Here is a 16,822-nt window from a genome sequence, read left to right on the forward strand (position 1 = left end):
AAAGGACTGATTAATTAGCAATTAATTTAGGCTAATCAATGTATTTCTTTTCAATCTAGAAACCACCTTTATAGTATCCATGCAAGTAAAACATGGCACGACCGTCAGTTTTGTTTTGATGAAAAATGCAGGGTCAAGCTCTGCAATATGAATGGTTTCAAATGGGCAGCTGGGGGTACAGAAAAGAAAATCAAGTGAATGCAAAATAAATAAATGCCAAGCTTTTCCATTTCAGTTAAGGAAGTTTCTCAGAATAAGGCAACAAGTACTCCATTTCCCTTTTTTTTTTTTCTTTTCTTTGAACAGTTTCTAAGGTTCCCTGTGTTTCCCTAAGAAAACAGATGCAGTAGTAAAAGTTAAAAATAAAAATTAATAAAAGACCCTACCTGGTGTAACTTCAGAGACATCCGGATTGCCGGGGCAACCACCTTATGCAATAGATCCATGTCCGCAAAGACCCACTCGTCTTTTGCCGCTATCCGAAAGTCTCCTTTGAACAGTGCGTGCAGCCCATAGAGAAAAGAGTCCAAGCTGTGAGAGAAAGGCAGCAGTCACTCTCAGAAGTCATTCCCATCTCACCAAGCCAGACCCCTGCCAGCCCACGACCACGTGCTGAGCCGCGCAGTGGCCGGTGGCCCTCCAGCGCTGGGTGAGCTCCCGCCGTGGGTATAAAGCAGGGGTCGCATCACGTATTTCTAATGAGGAACCATCCCTCAGGGGAGGTGGTTTTCCTTCTGCTTGCACTGAAAACGACTGGCCACAAAACGAGCGTGGCATCTGGAACAAAAGTACGTCCTACGGACAGGTGCCTCAGGGTGCTGCTTCTCTGCGGCTGTGCCACAGAGACCAGGTCAAAGAGTGCCAGCTGCTCTGCAATCCCTGTGCAGGCAGCAGAAGCTGCCCCCTCATTTGAAAGATTATTGATTGGCCCTGTTACTCTTAGCAGTTCTCCTTGCAAGGTAAAAATTAAAAAAAAAACAAACCCCAACAGCTGTAAAAAATATTTTCAGCAAATCTGAGACTTTTGTCATGAAACTCAAACCTAGATGTGAACATTAAACCAGATGTACTAAGACGAATACTCAGTTTCAGGAACCATTCAGCAAACCGGATGAGAGCATGAATCAAACAACAGGCATTTCATACTGAAACAATGACCCAAAAGCAAATATGCGCTGGGATTCTTTTTTCTAATATAAGAAACTAGATGTAACTAGTTCTGCCTGACCTTGGACGATGGTTTACCTGGACCTGAGATTTAAGCAAGAGGTACAAAATCAAGTAGTCATTAGAAAATGGTTGCACGGGGGCTTTGTGAAGGGAAGCAACCAGCCTTCAGCTCAAAACTGCACCCCGAATCACGAGCTTCCCACAGTGACACCACAGCCACTTGTGTAAGGCTTAAATAGCGGGCCTGCCATCCTAATGCTGCTCTGAAGAACGGACTGCGAAATTGAGGAAAACAGAACCATCTGTTAAGAACAGGCATCTCTCGCAAACCCACAGGACATGGTTTCATCTACCTGCCAAGATTTTACTCACTCTTACAACAGTTGATTTTTTCAGATTGTAAAAGCTCTGAGGAGAAGCTGCATTAAGATGTTAGCGGTTTTCATTACCACCCAGGCTTTCTCCAGAGAACGCGTCATCTTTCCATATAATTGAGCTTTCTTAATTATTTTAGGAAAAGAAAAAAAAAATATTTTTTTTCTCTTCTCCGAGAGAGGGAAAAGAGAGACTGGGAGACTGCTTGGCCTATCTTCAGTTTAGACACATTTTAATTTTGCCCTTGGTGGGTAGCATGTTTTAGAAATTGAAATAGAAGGATAGAATTGTGGTTACCAGGAAAACAGCTGGATACCGATTTTCTCCGCGAAAGCACCGTGTAATACAAATCAACTAATCAGTGGGACCAAGGCCAGCCAGGAAGGCAGGGCTGCTGTCGCTGCTGGGAGCATGAAGAGTAAGGGGAACCTCTTGTGAATTCTTAACTGATTTGCATTTATTAGTACTAAGTTACGTATTAAAACACGCCTGGGTGAGACAGGCACTTACACTCAGATCTTCAAAACATTCAAGCACTGATTTCAATGGGACTTATGTGTCTTCAAGGAGCGGGTCCTGATCCCCACTGACTTTCAATCAATCATCTCCACAGTTTAGAAAATGATGATATACCCAAATCCTCCTTAATAGCAAGGAAAGCCCTAGAATAAACCAGTTGGGGGGGGGGGGGAAAGGTGGGTGCAGCCAGTGTGGTGAAAGATGTGACTATCATCACCTTTGAAAAGGCTAGAAATCAGAAAAGGTCCTTTCACTGGCCCACCCACTAGACAACATCCAGCATACACAGCTGAATCCTTGCCTGGAAAAAACACTTCTGTATGGGAATAGTCTTCCCAGGATGAAACTGAAAAAACCTACCCCGAACTCTGCACCTAATGATGATCTGTAGTATAGTTTTTTCCCACGTAACACCCCCTGTATTTGCTCTGAAAAGCTGGCCAGGACGAAGGGAGGAGTAGGCAGGAGAGAGAACTGGTTTTTACATCGTTAGAGGCTCTCAGAGCCAAATCTGAACACCAGAGCAGACAAAGACTTTGCATTCACATCAAAGTGCCTTACAGGCATCAGCACATGCTAAACAGGCTGCTGTGACCAGCAGTACCTGCTGAAAGCAAGGCCAGGGCTAGGACAGCTATGCAAACTGCAGCTGAGCATCAGCAGAGGGAGCGGAGGGAAACACATACAGCTCTCGCTGCGCTCAGTTAGTGAAGACTCATCCATTTCTCATCCCTCTGCATAATAAGTTCTCTAACCTGCATTTTTAAGAACAAATATGACGGCTACAATGAACAAAGCCGTGGTGGCAGTAGTTGTGAGAGGCTGAGAGTCAATTATTTTATATATCGTATTTTCCACCAGAGAGGTCTGGAGGAGATTGCTGCATTCACAAAACCATAGACGTCTTTTATTCTCCTGCCAATCGTAATGAGGCTTTTGGGTACATTCTGCCTATAATGTGACACTATCTCAAGCCATTACTTCTGTAACACGCAGCCCTTAATCCACATAAGAGACAGCTGTTGTTATTCTTACCATTGTTATGCTCTCTCCTCAAGACTAATGAGATTATAAGGAAGCTGTAAAGCCAACAGCTTTGATCTCAGGCCTAACTCGAAGTTGTTGCTGCTTTCTTGGCCCAGTTTTAGCGTACCTCCATTAGTAATCTGCTGTAGTTACAGGCTCGTTCAAAATATTTTAAAAACTGGTTAAGGTGAATTCACATGGCAAAGAAATGACATTAACCAGAAAAAGACATAACTACTATTTCTGGCAACATTTCTAACCCTCTGAGCTAAGAACCCAAAAAGCTGCTGTCACAACTGCAAGCTATTTTAGAACAAGACTAGTAGGTGTATGGGAACCATCGGCCCCTCGAATGTGCAGAAAGGAGGGGATTAAGTAGCACCTCAAACACCAGAGGGAGGGCAACACAGCCAAAGTAAATACTCCCTCCTACTGCATGCCTTACGTTACTCCAACAGCTGAAACTAAAAGCATTTGATGCAAGCCTGAAAACAGTACAGATGAAGACTAATGAGCTAGTGAAAATAATCTGTGTGTATTTTGCACACCCAAAACCCATCCCCTCTCTACCATTTATAGACCTTTCCCAATGTGAACTGTAGATTTATTTAAAGAATAAAGAAACACGCATGCCTGTGAGCTGGTAATGACCTAAATGTCATAGCTCACCTGAATGAAATATTTTCTAAATTTGGTATTTTAGATAACAGTGGTTGTAAGCTGAGAGTCAAACTTTTCTCCCCTGCTTCTGCTCCGCCACAGAGGCTGCACTGTCTGCTTGAACTCCCACGAGCGATGCAGCATTGTGGCACCATGTCCCGTGCCCTCCATCTCCTTCCCCTCAGACACTGGGCAATGCAACGTGGTGCCCAGGAGGGAAGGGGCAAGTGGGGCCAGCTGCTTCCCTGGGCTTCAGTGTGAGCAGCCGTTCCTCCGGGCAGAGGCGTTCCTTGGAGCGACCCTTTGTCTACACTGAGTGGTAACGCCCAGAGGGAGCCCAGGGGACCTCAGCATCCAGGCTTGGTAGTGTTGGAAGTATCCGATGAGAGATGCTTTATTAAGAGATCTGTATATTTTTCCAAATTTGAAACCTATACTAAACATGCATTTACTAGTAGGTCTAGTGACTGAATAGGATTATTAAGTAATTTTTTACAAATACACACCTAAACATATCACTCGTATTTGAATAAATGAATGGTAATGTCATGCCATTCTTCAAGTTGCATTTTGTGCAGGATGCCTCCTAATGACAGTTTAAAAGAGCAAGTGATTTGCATAGCAATATTCTGCCTTCTTAATGAATGCATTTATTGTGTAATCTGGTGCTAATGTTGGGTTTCTGCTGACATTTACATGAACAGGTACACTGAATAATTATTTACATACATTATATAAGAGCATTTAAAATCTTGGTTTACACAGTGACATTTACTGATTAATAGATTAGATAAAATCATGTGTAAATGAGTACAAATTGATAGTTTACATACACAATGTAAACTTGAATCTCAATTCTGTAGTGCACAGCTCAGGGTAACACTACCTTTGCATTGCTATTTCTGCACAGCAGCTGGATGACTGTCACTCCTCAAGACACAGCAAGGGCTAGACTTAGTCCAGAGGAAGTTTCCTACTACCTGCACAGTTACCCCTAAGAACAAAACACGGACCACAGAGCAGACATCCTTGGCTACTTTGCTCACGTTGGACACTTCTGAAACACTTCATAGAAATAAGCGTGAGGAGGAGAAGACTACAATGCCTGTCTGGCCATTACATCTCAAACTCATCAGGAAACCTCTAGCATTGTTGTACACAAGATGCTGCACTCCCAGAATTAATAGAAAGTCCTGAGATGAAGTTCAAGGACATTTCTCAGTGCTTATCAAAGTAATCTAAATAATCTCAGTTTTTGTAGTCCAGCACTCGAGTGTGACAGGGCACATGTCAGGAGCCTTGATCTCTTCCAAAGTGAGCCGGCTCCCAACAGACGTGCACGCAGTACGTGCCCCTCGTGCACACAGCCGGCTGTGGGATTGCCTGTTCTGACACCATCTCTGCAGCAAACTAAACCCCTCTTCAGCAGCCAGTGGGCTCCAAAAGGTCCCCAAAATATCACGACACCTTTTCAAGGGAAAGGGCTGCGAAGCATCACCTAAGAAACGATCCCTCCAGCTTCTGAGGACCTCAAGTACTTCTCTCCCATCTGACTGACTGCAGACTTGCAACAGCCTGAGAACCGGGGGCGAGAACCAGCACTTCAGCTTGAAATTACCTTCCACAAGAGCTGCTGTGTCTTTGTCAAACACAGAGAGAGGGGAGGGACACCTGCCTTCAGCACCTAAAGTTAATCCTGGGGAACATCTCCTTCTGGCCCCAGCAGTGTTGCACGTGTTGGACAATGTCTCCTTCCCCCTGGCATGCCATATAATTGTATTCCTATTGGAGTCTCGCTGACTGGCTGCTGCTTTGTGTTTAAATAAGTTGTGAAGATCTGTGTGAAGCAGTAAACCCACTAAATAGAGTAAGATCTGCCCTCTGTGCTGAAGCGAATGTATTTGGGGGGTTTTGTTGATAAAGATCTTCATGTCAGGGGGTAGTGTACCCACCTTGTTCCTTAGTTAATAATTTCTACTAAATTTTTTTTTTGTCAATGAAAATAAATATATAATTTAAGACAAGAAGAAACGTATTTCACCAAGCTAAAGTCGTGTTTTGTAGCTGCAGCAATTTATAACTTGAATTGTGCTACTCAAGATTCCCTTTTTTTTTTCCCCCAAAAAAAACCCTTTTAATACATTTCAACTGTCAGAAAAAGGTAATTTAACCAGGTGGGTAAGTGACACAGTTTTTTACAGAGAAACTTTTCTCAGGAAAGCTTTTGTGAAGTAGCACTGAAACAGGTATTGACAGAAGCTTCCACTTAATTCCTTTTATGTCACAAAATACATTTAAAAAAATACAATGATTCAATACTGCCCTGGGGCACTTTCTTAATAAAAAGAAAATCAGGACTTAAAGATACAGGATTATACAGAATAGATTCAGAAAAACAGGGATAGAGCTGTGCAGTGCATATGACTACTGCATTTTTTTCCCCTTCTGCAGACCTTTTCTCCCCAAGAATAGTACTTTTGAGTATGGAACATCCACTCACCAAAAGAGAGAAACTACTCTGGTTCATTGGTAATTTTCCAGATTTTAAAAAGACATGGTATAGCTGACTCCTGCAATTATTATTAAAATCTTTACAGAAGACTTTGCAGATAATTATTTTCAACATTCATGCTTTCCGTGTTAAGCTTTAGAAAGTCTCTGATAATATTCTCTCTTTCCATTAGCTACTGACCGTGCAAGCCAATAAAAATAGGTGACATTGTTAATATATCTGCACTAATGCCAAAACATTGTAATGAAGATTTCAAGATCCTGTGGAAAGTACATGCTATGTGATGACAGTTTTAGGAAGCTTTTGTGATATTTTTAGATGCATTTCTAATATCGCTGTGACATATCTACTGCAGCCCTAGATCAAATTCACTTTAATCTTGTCTCAAAAAAAAAATTAAAAAAATCACAAATGCATATCAACTTTTCTGTCATGTCCCCAAACTCTAAAATTTGGATCATCAAAAAAATAGGGCAATTTTACAAATACTGATGACTTACTAAACATCGCACTAATTCGAGCGCATAGAAATGAAGGGAGAGGAAACTCAGCCCAGAAGAAACCTACTACAGGAAGGGAATGTGCAAAGACTAGTAGAAGAGAGATGACAAAAGCCACTTTAGAGAGCAGAAAGCAGCAGCACACCAAGAAATAAGGTGTGCAGGCCATGAACATTTTGTGTGACTGAAAGAGGAAGACATAAAAACAGACATTACAAACAACAGATAACAAAGCTAGAATGAATATTTAAAGGACTGTTTTTTCTTATAACAGAAAATGCGTTCAAAATCGCACACGCTGTCTTTGTTTGCTTGTTAGTAAGACAAATCCTCTCCAAGGACCGTGTTGATAGAGAGCTAGCTAGCTTTAGTCACAGTTTTGTGCCAATACAGCAAGGTCACTGTAGGAGACTGCGTAGTTACTGATGTTCTCTGCTGTTACTAAACTCATGTGAACATGGGGAGTTCAAATACATCTAATAAAAATCTAAAATTAGGAGAGAAGTTAGACTTTAATAAAGTAAACATTTCATTAATAAAATGCCTTAACTATAAAATTAATTACTCAGGCTGAACACTTTGAACAGCATAAATGGCTGAAAGAAGACAAACAGGTCTCTGCTTGAAAATGAGGAAAAAGGATTCCTAAGAATTACCTGATGGCCATGTTGTGAGCCGCAGTTCCCAAAGCTCTTCGACCCAGTATACACAAGGCAAAGGAAAGCGTCACCAGAGGAGAATCCTCATCACTGTCCAGGTGCTACAAGGTTTTAGGAATTATTCCAGATTAAGTTTATTAAGATTATTAAGAGTTATTCCAGACGCAAATACCACCTTTACAAGCACTGCAATACTATAAATCGTAACGTTCATAAAATTTCCTTGTAGCTGGACCTACACACAACATTCCTTGCAATTAAACAGAAGGAGGAGGAAGATCATTGCCATCAGAGGCTTTCTGCAAAGTGCATGCTTATTGTGCCGACTGGCTAGAAACAGAACGTTGCAATCTCAGGTGGCGAGATCCCAAGGGAGGGGAGCTTTGGGTGTGTGTGTGTGTGTGTGTTTGTTTGTTTTTCCAGATCTGACATTCTAAACAAGAGCAGATTCCTTATTGCTGAGAGACACTGCAACTGGAGGCAGCCAAACCCGTTTTCATGTGACACGGTGCATATGAAACTCCCCCACAGATTCCAGAAGATCTATCTGGAAAAGTTTGGGGGAACACACTTTTAGTGAATAACAACATATATATATATAAAAATTGTATACCATTGATGACACTGACCTCACGTTTTAACAAGCAGTCAAAACATTTCATTGACATTTACTAGCTCAGGAGAGTTTCTTTACTGAATTTTTTGCAAAGAAAACCTTGCTATCAAGCAGGATGAAAAACTGAAACAACCCCTCATGAATGTGAATCTTCAGGTGGATACAGAGTTATTTCTGTCCATGCAACGGGTGGTTTCTTACAGCTTGCTTTGACCTAAAACTGAAGCCAATTATAATGGAGAATGTAGCTCCTTGTACAAAATACACTGATTTTCAGGCCTATGTGTAAAGCAAAGCTTTTTTTACATCTCGTGTCCTACATGAGCTTTACCTCTATGCAGTTGGTGAATTACAAAAACATAAGTAAAAGACAAAGATGTAAAAAATATACAAATGTGCGTGTGCATGTGCACTAGTGCAGGCATTCGTTTTCCCTTTTATGTCTAACTCTGATAAGTTTCAAGTCTATTGGGCACCCCTAAATCTATTACTCTATTTGAAAGTCTCAGCCACATAACAAGTGAAAAAGCATCATTTAACAGTGCCTCTCCCTGTACCGTGCACTTCTTTGTGTGTCAGAACTTGGGAGCTGAGACGCAGAGATGGGAAAGAAAAAGAGATTAAATATTCCCAGTAGGAGGACATGGTGGGGAAGCTCAGAGGACAATGCAATGAAAACGGTATCAATGTAATGATATGCAGAGGAACTGGTGGAATGGTATTCAGGGTTAGAGACACGAGAAGGAACCGAAGTGGAGAAGAAACATTAAGATCCAGCGATGTTACGCCAGCTAAGGTCAGTGGTAGCAAACGGGATGAGCGCTCAGTGATCCTGAATGAAAAATGCACAAATAACAGTGCATGGTGGCCAGGAAAGATACACTTCTCGTTTTTTGCCATTATCGGCAATAATCAGAAAATTAAATACAGGGAATATACTTGTTTGAAACTCTATTCTCCCTCTGGGCTATTTTGAGTATTCGACGGAAATAGAGTAGTGCATTTCTGACAAATGATTGCTGACCATCAGTAATCTTAGTGGCTCAAAGCACGTGAATGTGTAGCTGTAAACCTGCCCTTGACCTTCTAGAGCTGCGAGGTAATCTCACACGGTTTTGTGGCATGGTTCACATTTGAATTCTGAGCTCTCAGAAGTGACCTATACTAGCAGCGAGATTGTTATGTACTTCCCCACCATTAGAAGACCGTATCCAAACATAGGCAAGTGTTTGGAAAGGGTACACAAACATCGCCAAGGTGTGGCAAACCTACCCAAACAGTGGCAACACTGAAGGAACGACGACATTCCCTGAACAAAGTCTGCTCCAGCATTACCTCTGCAAACACTTATTATATCTCTGCTTTTTAGATATGATGAAATTCACAGTGTTGGAAGTGCACACAGTAAGGAATTGGTTCTGTATTCAAAGACTAACCCTGCTTAAAACTCAGGTTTTGCACAAGAGTAGTCTCCAAAATATGTTTCTTCCATCTCACAAAACAAATATTTTCCTTTTATGTTAAGTCTGACAGCTTAAATGAAATAAATGTTATTGTACTAACCCTGAGCAAGTAAAAGAGTAACCATGCATCATTTAACTCCTATCCCAAGAATTAAAACTAGTAGTCCTAAAGAAAAAAAAAAAAGCAAGCTTACCTCTGTCCTTTTTCTAGCACAGAACTGAATCCAGTCCAGATAAACACTGCAGAAACTAGCTCTGGTTATTCCTTGGAGACACGGAACATAATCTTCGTCTATGTTAATGTTAAACATTGCAAGGTCACGTTCAATATAATGCCACTTTGCATAAGGCTGCAGTATCTTTTGGATGGATTCATCTTTTATCCAGTCAAGGATTTTGGGAGAACTTGCTGTGAAGTATATTATACTCTGTTGACAAAATGTGCAAACGTTAGTCACTCTATCTCTGATTAAAGCAGCTATATTTTATGCAGAAGAAAATAAATCAAATAGGACCACACTAACTACCCATAATGGCACATAGTTTTCCTATTTTTTACTGCTTGGCATCATTGCTTTACAAAACTGTTCAAGTTAGAAAGAGGATCATAACTGCTATCTAAATAGCAGACAACAGAAAAAGAAGTAATAGTTTTAATACCCTTCTGCCTTATAGGAAAATTAATACAAACAATAGACTATGATAAGAATACAGAGTTCCAGCATTCAAACGTACTAACTACTGAACATTACTGGGGTTCTAGAGTCTATCACCAAGAAGGTGATATCAATAAAAGTTCAGGCATATTTTGAAAATGTAGATGGTCACATGCTCCAAATACGACTTTTTTTCCTTAGCTGATTTCCTGTTTTCCAGGGATGAAGCTTTCCTAATTCTTCAACAAACAGTTCCACCACGATTTACCCACAAAGGTGATATGTGACAGATATGTACGACTCGAGTCTGAAAACCCCTGTTTTAATTGCCTTTTTCTCTCTGCATACAGTAGCATCACTATTTTTGTTATTTGTCGATGAGGCCAGTAAAGAATAATGGATTATTTCTTGTATGTCAGGTTAAGAAGCTGATAACTGATGTAACAGTTTGCTTTTAAAGCACTGAAGGAGGAGCAGCATTCAGCAGGAGCTCTTTTACCAAATGTAGAAATATTAGAAAACAGCAAGACTCGTATCTCTCATCTGTGCCTGGGTTTCTAAGTTTAAGTTCTTCTAACCGCTGTGTCTGAAGCCATAAAAATAATCCATCTGAACCAAATTTAAAGCTTATTTTCAAAAGAATATGAAATTTAAGGAGAAGTTCTAGTGCTGCAAAGGAAAGTGGCATCAGCTGGAAAGTCCCATTATAATGTTTTATGATTATAATTTTTGTTTTAATAAAAGATATTAATTTACAATTGGATTTGAAAGCAAACGAGGGGCAAGTGAACGTGACTGAAGATGATGTAGTTCTGCATTACTCATACAATGGAAATATTATTAAGCAAGTAAATGTATAAAATGAAAATATGATGGATTAAAAAGGACAGAAGCACCACCAGTCTCAGATGCCCTCCACAGTTTATCTTTCAAACTGTACAAAAATACACAAGGAAGAGGAAAATTAAGCTCCAGAGGAAAAAGACGAGTCAGACAGATACAGACTAAGGATGGACCCTTAATTTCCTGGCATGTGGAGAACAATACACTCTTTAAAAAAGATTCATGCAGAAACAATAGAGCTGAAAACATAGCACTCAGCAAATGCAGACTTCTTGAATACCGAAAGACATTTAAATAAGAATTTATTGAGAAGAGATGGAGGAGGCACAAGGGAAAAATATCACAGTAGTTGGCCAGGAAATGATTTCAAAATATATGCAGAAGGCTACAGGAGCTGACCCACTTTATTTGTGGAGAATAAAAATCCTTTTATAAGAAGAAATATAGGCCTTTCCAGGCTGTTGGTGAAACTGCAAATGAAATAAATACATTAGGAATAAGATGCTCAGTGCAACTTATTGTTTAAAGACGAATATGGTAATTATTCTTGAAGGACAGCAGAACTGAAACAAAGCATATGTTTTCTTCATCAGTCTTCAAAATACAATTTGTTTTTTTTATTATTCTCACCTGTGTTTACAAAGAAGCAGATTCAGCTGGGGAAAAAATCAGACTCGCAATCAGATGTAGAAACAGCAAAAACTTCTGCCACCTAATTAAATCCTGCTCTTAGTAGCTCTTCCTAGATATGTTTTGTGCATGACTACATCCTCAGCTATATGGCAATTCAGAAATAATATGGTAAATATTTACAATATTGTAAGCTACAAAGAATAAACTAGAAGCACTCCAAACACTCAGTGCAATGAAAGTGCAGTTGCTGCCAAAATTCCAGTTTAAGTGTTTTCTGAATTTGCGATTTATGTGCCCTGAATACTGCATTAACTAGACTTCTTCTTGCAATTACTTTCCTATGCCGTTAAAAAGAAAGCGGCAAGGCTTTAAAATGTTCACAGTGAAATTGCACAGGGTCTTTACAGCTGAAGATTCCCTCATAAGAAAGAGCTGCGGAAGGAATGAATTCTCACCTCCGTTTCTGATATTGTTTATCTGGAGGTAAGTACTAAATAAAGAGGATGACAGCTGATCTGATATAGAATATAATCTTCTCACCTTCCAAGGCTGTACTAAGGATTTTAACAAATCTTATCAAAGCTCCTGTTTATGGAAGAAACTAGTAACTTGAAGAATAGAAGAAAATCTCCATACAGCCTTCTTTAGGGAAGTGTCATTCTAAAGAAGGGATCTCCTGAGCGTGCCCTGCCTTCGCTGAAGGGAGCCCCAGCCCAGGCTAATATCAAAGCTGCCAACACGTCTTGTTATCTTCTGTTGATCCTTCCCTAAGAAGGGAAGTAGATTAAAGGACTGACACCTTTCTAAGAACGAAGATCTGTAAACGCAGTGTTACAGTACTGGCTCAACTAAATCCAGCCAAAAGAGATTCAGTTTTCACACCTTCAGAGCCATAGGTGGTGGACACAGGTGGAGATGGAGCCACAGCTTACCACAGTAGTGTGGAGATCCTTTAACCTACCTCTCTTTTGGTGAGTTAATCCTCAAAACAGGATCAATTAACCACACCTGTATCATACAGGACAAATGAAAGCTTGTCTAAGCCATTTTACCTACAGGTACGTGGCAGAACCAGAAGCACTAAACTGCCTTTCAGTTAAGTTTTACTTCCCATGTGATGAACCTCACACTTCCCACAAGTCCTCTACGTATTAGTTGACTTGAAGGCACTAAAAAAGTTCCAGTGTACAAAGCACAGTTCTTCACTGCTTGAAATTAATAAGCTGCTGATTTGATTGCAGCTTAGACTGGGAATTTTTTCAGTCTCGTTTGCCAACAAAAGCTGAGTCGTATCAGCTTGCATTAGGTTATGTTCAGGTTATCCAGGTTACCTTTTAAAGCAAAACCATATTCATTTCAGTTTAAAGAAGGGGTGGGTTTTTTAAGTTTAGATACATTGCTTAAAAACAATTTCATTTATAGCCACAAAACCCACTTCTAAAATGAAAAAATCGTGCTCACATGCAGTTTTGTTTCTAATTAGTTAATTAAACAAAGCAGGCTGGTTACCAGGCCCTACTGCCTGTTAAACTATTTATGAAATCCCAGTCTGCATTTTACAAAGTAATCGACTGCATGATCAAAGCAGCTTTGTGAGACAGTGATCTTGTTTTCACTGCATTGGCTCACTTGCAAAAAAAAAAAAGTGATTAATTTATTTACCAAAGATCTCTCTCTAAGGCTGACAGGATTTTTACAATTGCAGAGATGTAAGCAGGAAGGAGATGTCAGGGATGGTTGGGAGCTTTAGTGAGTGGCGTCGTGGCAGTACCTAAGGCACACGAGGCAGCATTTGGTTCGTGCTGCTTCAGCAGAAGACAATAAAGCTCAGTGATTTCTTCATTTGCTGGACTGGAAAGGCTTTGGCAGAGGATGAAGATGTCTTGCTGGACTACAAGGTTCAATTACTTTGACAAACTAATATCCGTGTGGTTACTGTAATCTTCATAACAGTGCAGATACAGAAGTGATGTAAATGAATTGCTGTTTAATCAATGGCATAAACCAACTTCAAATGTGTTGTAGTGTGTACGTAAAAGAGCAGGTAAGAAGGGGGTTTGCACTACTAAAAAAAGTGTATTTGAGAAACAGCTCTTCAGAGATTTCCCAAGAACTTTATCCTTGTTGATGATCTTTATTTTTGCCAGAAAAAACAGAGGAAAGGCCAAGTCAAGAAGAAATAACAAACTGTCAGTGAAGTTTTGCTTTGTAAGAATGCTTCCTCTGACTTTACTGCTAGAAGATGTTAACTCACCTTCTTGGTTTCTGCTTAGGCACATCACCAATTTTCCGTACTAAGTGGTCAGAATCAAATGTAGCAAAGGGAGATATGAATTAATTATCCCTATCTAACAATGAGTCAGTCTGACTGCTAGTAGTGCAAATGAATAAATTTAAAGCCAAAAAACTTCAAACGCTATCTCTAATACACAGCCAGTATTCATTCTTTTTGACAAACTTGCCCAGGAATATAGTCCACTTTACCAAAGAGTTTACCTTTATGTAGTATCTGATAAGTATTCTCCGCAGATCGAACACTTGCAGCATTGTTGCGGCGTTGTTATCAATGATGCTATATCCTTCCAGGATGTACTGGGTTCGTGTTATTTCCCACGTCAGCCATCGGAGGTTAAAGGCTGCGTTACATGATAACAAGTGAGGCAAGTGCCCGGGTTTACAACAGCAGCAGCCTTCATTGTCTTCGTCTCCTTCTGTTATAGCTTCTACTTCTCTCTGCTGGCAATATGTCCCTTGGCAGTGAGAAAAAGAGAGTATGCTGCCAGTTATTGGGGGTGGAGGAAACAAAGGACTTCTTCCAAGCTGAAAAAGTATGACTGAAGACTCTACGCGCTTAGCAAAAATCTAATTGAAAGAGCTACGGCAACAAATTAGATGTGCCAATTGATCCATGCGCAGTAGCAAATACAGAGCTGTACATTATTTATTTACTATCACCTATGAAAGCCAAAAGGGCCCGATCTAACATTCTAGGCATTTGGTTCTGAGCTGAGCCAAGCTACAGACCACAGCTTCTGCCTTAATAAAAAATCACCAGGAAGCAACGCTAAAGAGACTCGCTCCATCAGGCACGTTAAGCAAATTGATCCAAGTCTCAGTCTGCTTCTTCAAATAACGTAGAGGATGCAAACAAAGATTTTACACTGTGTCAGAGCACTTATAAAATCTGGGGTTTAGCAAGCTATCTTGGAAAGCAGGTTCCAAAAGTAACATCCAACAGGTTGTTCTCTCTCCCACCGCAGTAAAAGCTACTCAGATCAAACATCTCTAATGAACAGCACTAGTGGCTGTATATCAGGAGAACAGAACAGCTTTCTAATTAGGCTATTACACAGGCCTTAAATCAAAATAGAGTAAATCTTCCTGAAAAAGAGATGTTAACTCAAAAAGAAGTCATGAGGCAGATGCAGAAACAATAATATATCTACTCTGCAGACTCTGCATTTCTAGCCTGTGCTGTGCACACTAGAAGGTCAAGCTGAGCCCTTCAGGATTTGGATCTAAGAAAATGTGGTTTCTACACCATGTAGGGCACTACAAATCAAAACCAAGGTGGACACCCATGTGCTCCCTCCCACTGTTCTCAAAATGTGAGAGTTATATGTTATGATGCATGGATCTTTTTAAAATTTACTCTGTGGGCTGTTGCTGAACTTACTCTCCACTGAATTTGTACATAAACCATCTTTTCAAGGCCGTCTCCTGCGATGCAAGTTACATGTATGTCTCAGATGGCCTTCCACCAGTGGTTCAGTATCACCCCACGAGAGAGCTGGCTCCGTCAGCTTCCAAACGGTCTCGATAGGAGAGAAAGGTGCCAGACGGCGTGCTGCAGTTCAACAGCTATGAACCCTCCCCTGCCAGGACCAACAGACCTGTTCTGTTGTGTCACTGTAAATGGGAGAAGCAGCTGGCTATGTTCATCGTCTGAATGCTGGACTGGGAAAGAATATAGTGTCAGCTCCAATCCCCCGCAGTTTGCCAGCACCCCGAAAGAGACCCTGGAGCAAGGCAGCATCCCAAAGGCCTTTCTGTGGAACGTCATGACAGTCGCTGTGCCCTTGACTGACTATCCCGGTCCCATCACAACTGTCTGGTCAATAACCTGATGACCTTTAGTTTGTATGGATAGAAGTAACACCCAGAATATTCCTCTCTCCATGCCAAGAAAAGCTTTTCAGAATATAACAAAATATGTTCAAGTACCGGTTACCACCTTCTTTTTTTCTCCTGTACACTTTCTAAAATGTATCCAGCAAGCAAAAACATACAAGAAAAAGAGATGAATAGAAAGATCTGAAGCAAACATGAGAAAAAATGGGATTGGAGCCCTAAGAGACAGGGGGAAAATATCCAGTATATTCCAGTGTTCTCCGTTCTGTTTTCTATAAGTGAAAACTTACACTGTGTACCCAGTGTTGTTCACACACTGATACGTATTTCTCCTTGGACTTCTGGGATACACAGTATGACAAATAATTAAATGTCTTCAAGTAACCCAAATATAAACATCTTTCTTTACTTTCAAGACTGCCACAAAGTACAAAACATAGCCTACCAAGCTGACATTTCCAGTTGGACTGGACATGAACTGGACTGCTTCTGCTTCATATTTCACAGATTTCTACATGGATTAACACTTATTGCTCAACAGCAAAAAAAGTGGCAACTGCTCTGGGTCAGTGGATGCTTGTCTGAAGCCAAGTCAAAAGCCACTGTACTCAAACTGAAGTAGGGAAAGGCATATTCCTTTGTGCATAGCTTGAAGAGAGTAAAATACCTACTCCATGCTGGTGCTGTTACTATTGCTGTTATGTTTATTTTTGAAAGGTTAAAGGTCTGTCAGTATTAAACTGAATTTAAGAGAAGATATATCTTCGTCCCAGCTGCTAAATTAAGTATTGCCAAATGTTTAAGCATGATGAAAAACACAAGCCTAATAAACAACTGCCACTGATCCCCTTACAACTAAGGGAATTAAAGATGGCTTTGCTCAGTCTATGTAATACTATTCTTAAATATTTTTTTTTTCTTTTGGTATAGAAATATCACATTTCATTCCTATGGAATGCTGACTGTTGCTATGTGCTTTCTGTATTATCTCTATTAATAAATACGAAATATTATTACTGGAGACTCTCTACTTATTAGTTTTCTTAAGCCATATATTTT

At 40.3% G+C, this 16,822-nt stretch overlaps 1 protein-coding gene across 9 annotated transcripts in view; it reads right to left on the minus strand.

The window, feature by feature from the left end:
- PCNX2 (pecanex 2) overlaps positions 1–16,822 on the minus strand; it is a 155,243-nt gene that overhangs the window by 11,689 nt on the left and 126,732 nt on the right. For all 9 annotated transcript variants that reach the window (XR_008576269.1, XM_054819343.1, XM_054819345.1 and 6 more), the window contains 4 exons: positions 14,129–14,382; positions 9,695–9,928; positions 7,419–7,522; positions 387–531 (listed from right to left, as the gene is read on the minus strand). Coding sequence is in view for 8 of the 9 variants with exons in the window: in XM_054819343.1 (XP_054675318.1) it covers positions 387–531; positions 7,419–7,522; positions 9,695–9,928; positions 14,129–14,382 (737 nt within the window). In the remaining variant the exon portion in view is untranslated. The remainder of the gene's footprint in view (positions 1–386; positions 532–7,418; positions 7,523–9,694; positions 9,929–14,128; positions 14,383–16,822) is intronic.

This window comes from Grus americana, chromosome 3 (assembly GCF_028858705.1).
Source record: "Grus americana isolate bGruAme1 chromosome 3, bGruAme1.mat, whole genome shotgun sequence".
Taxonomy (NCBI): Eukaryota; Metazoa; Chordata; class Aves; order Gruiformes; family Gruidae; genus Grus; species Grus americana.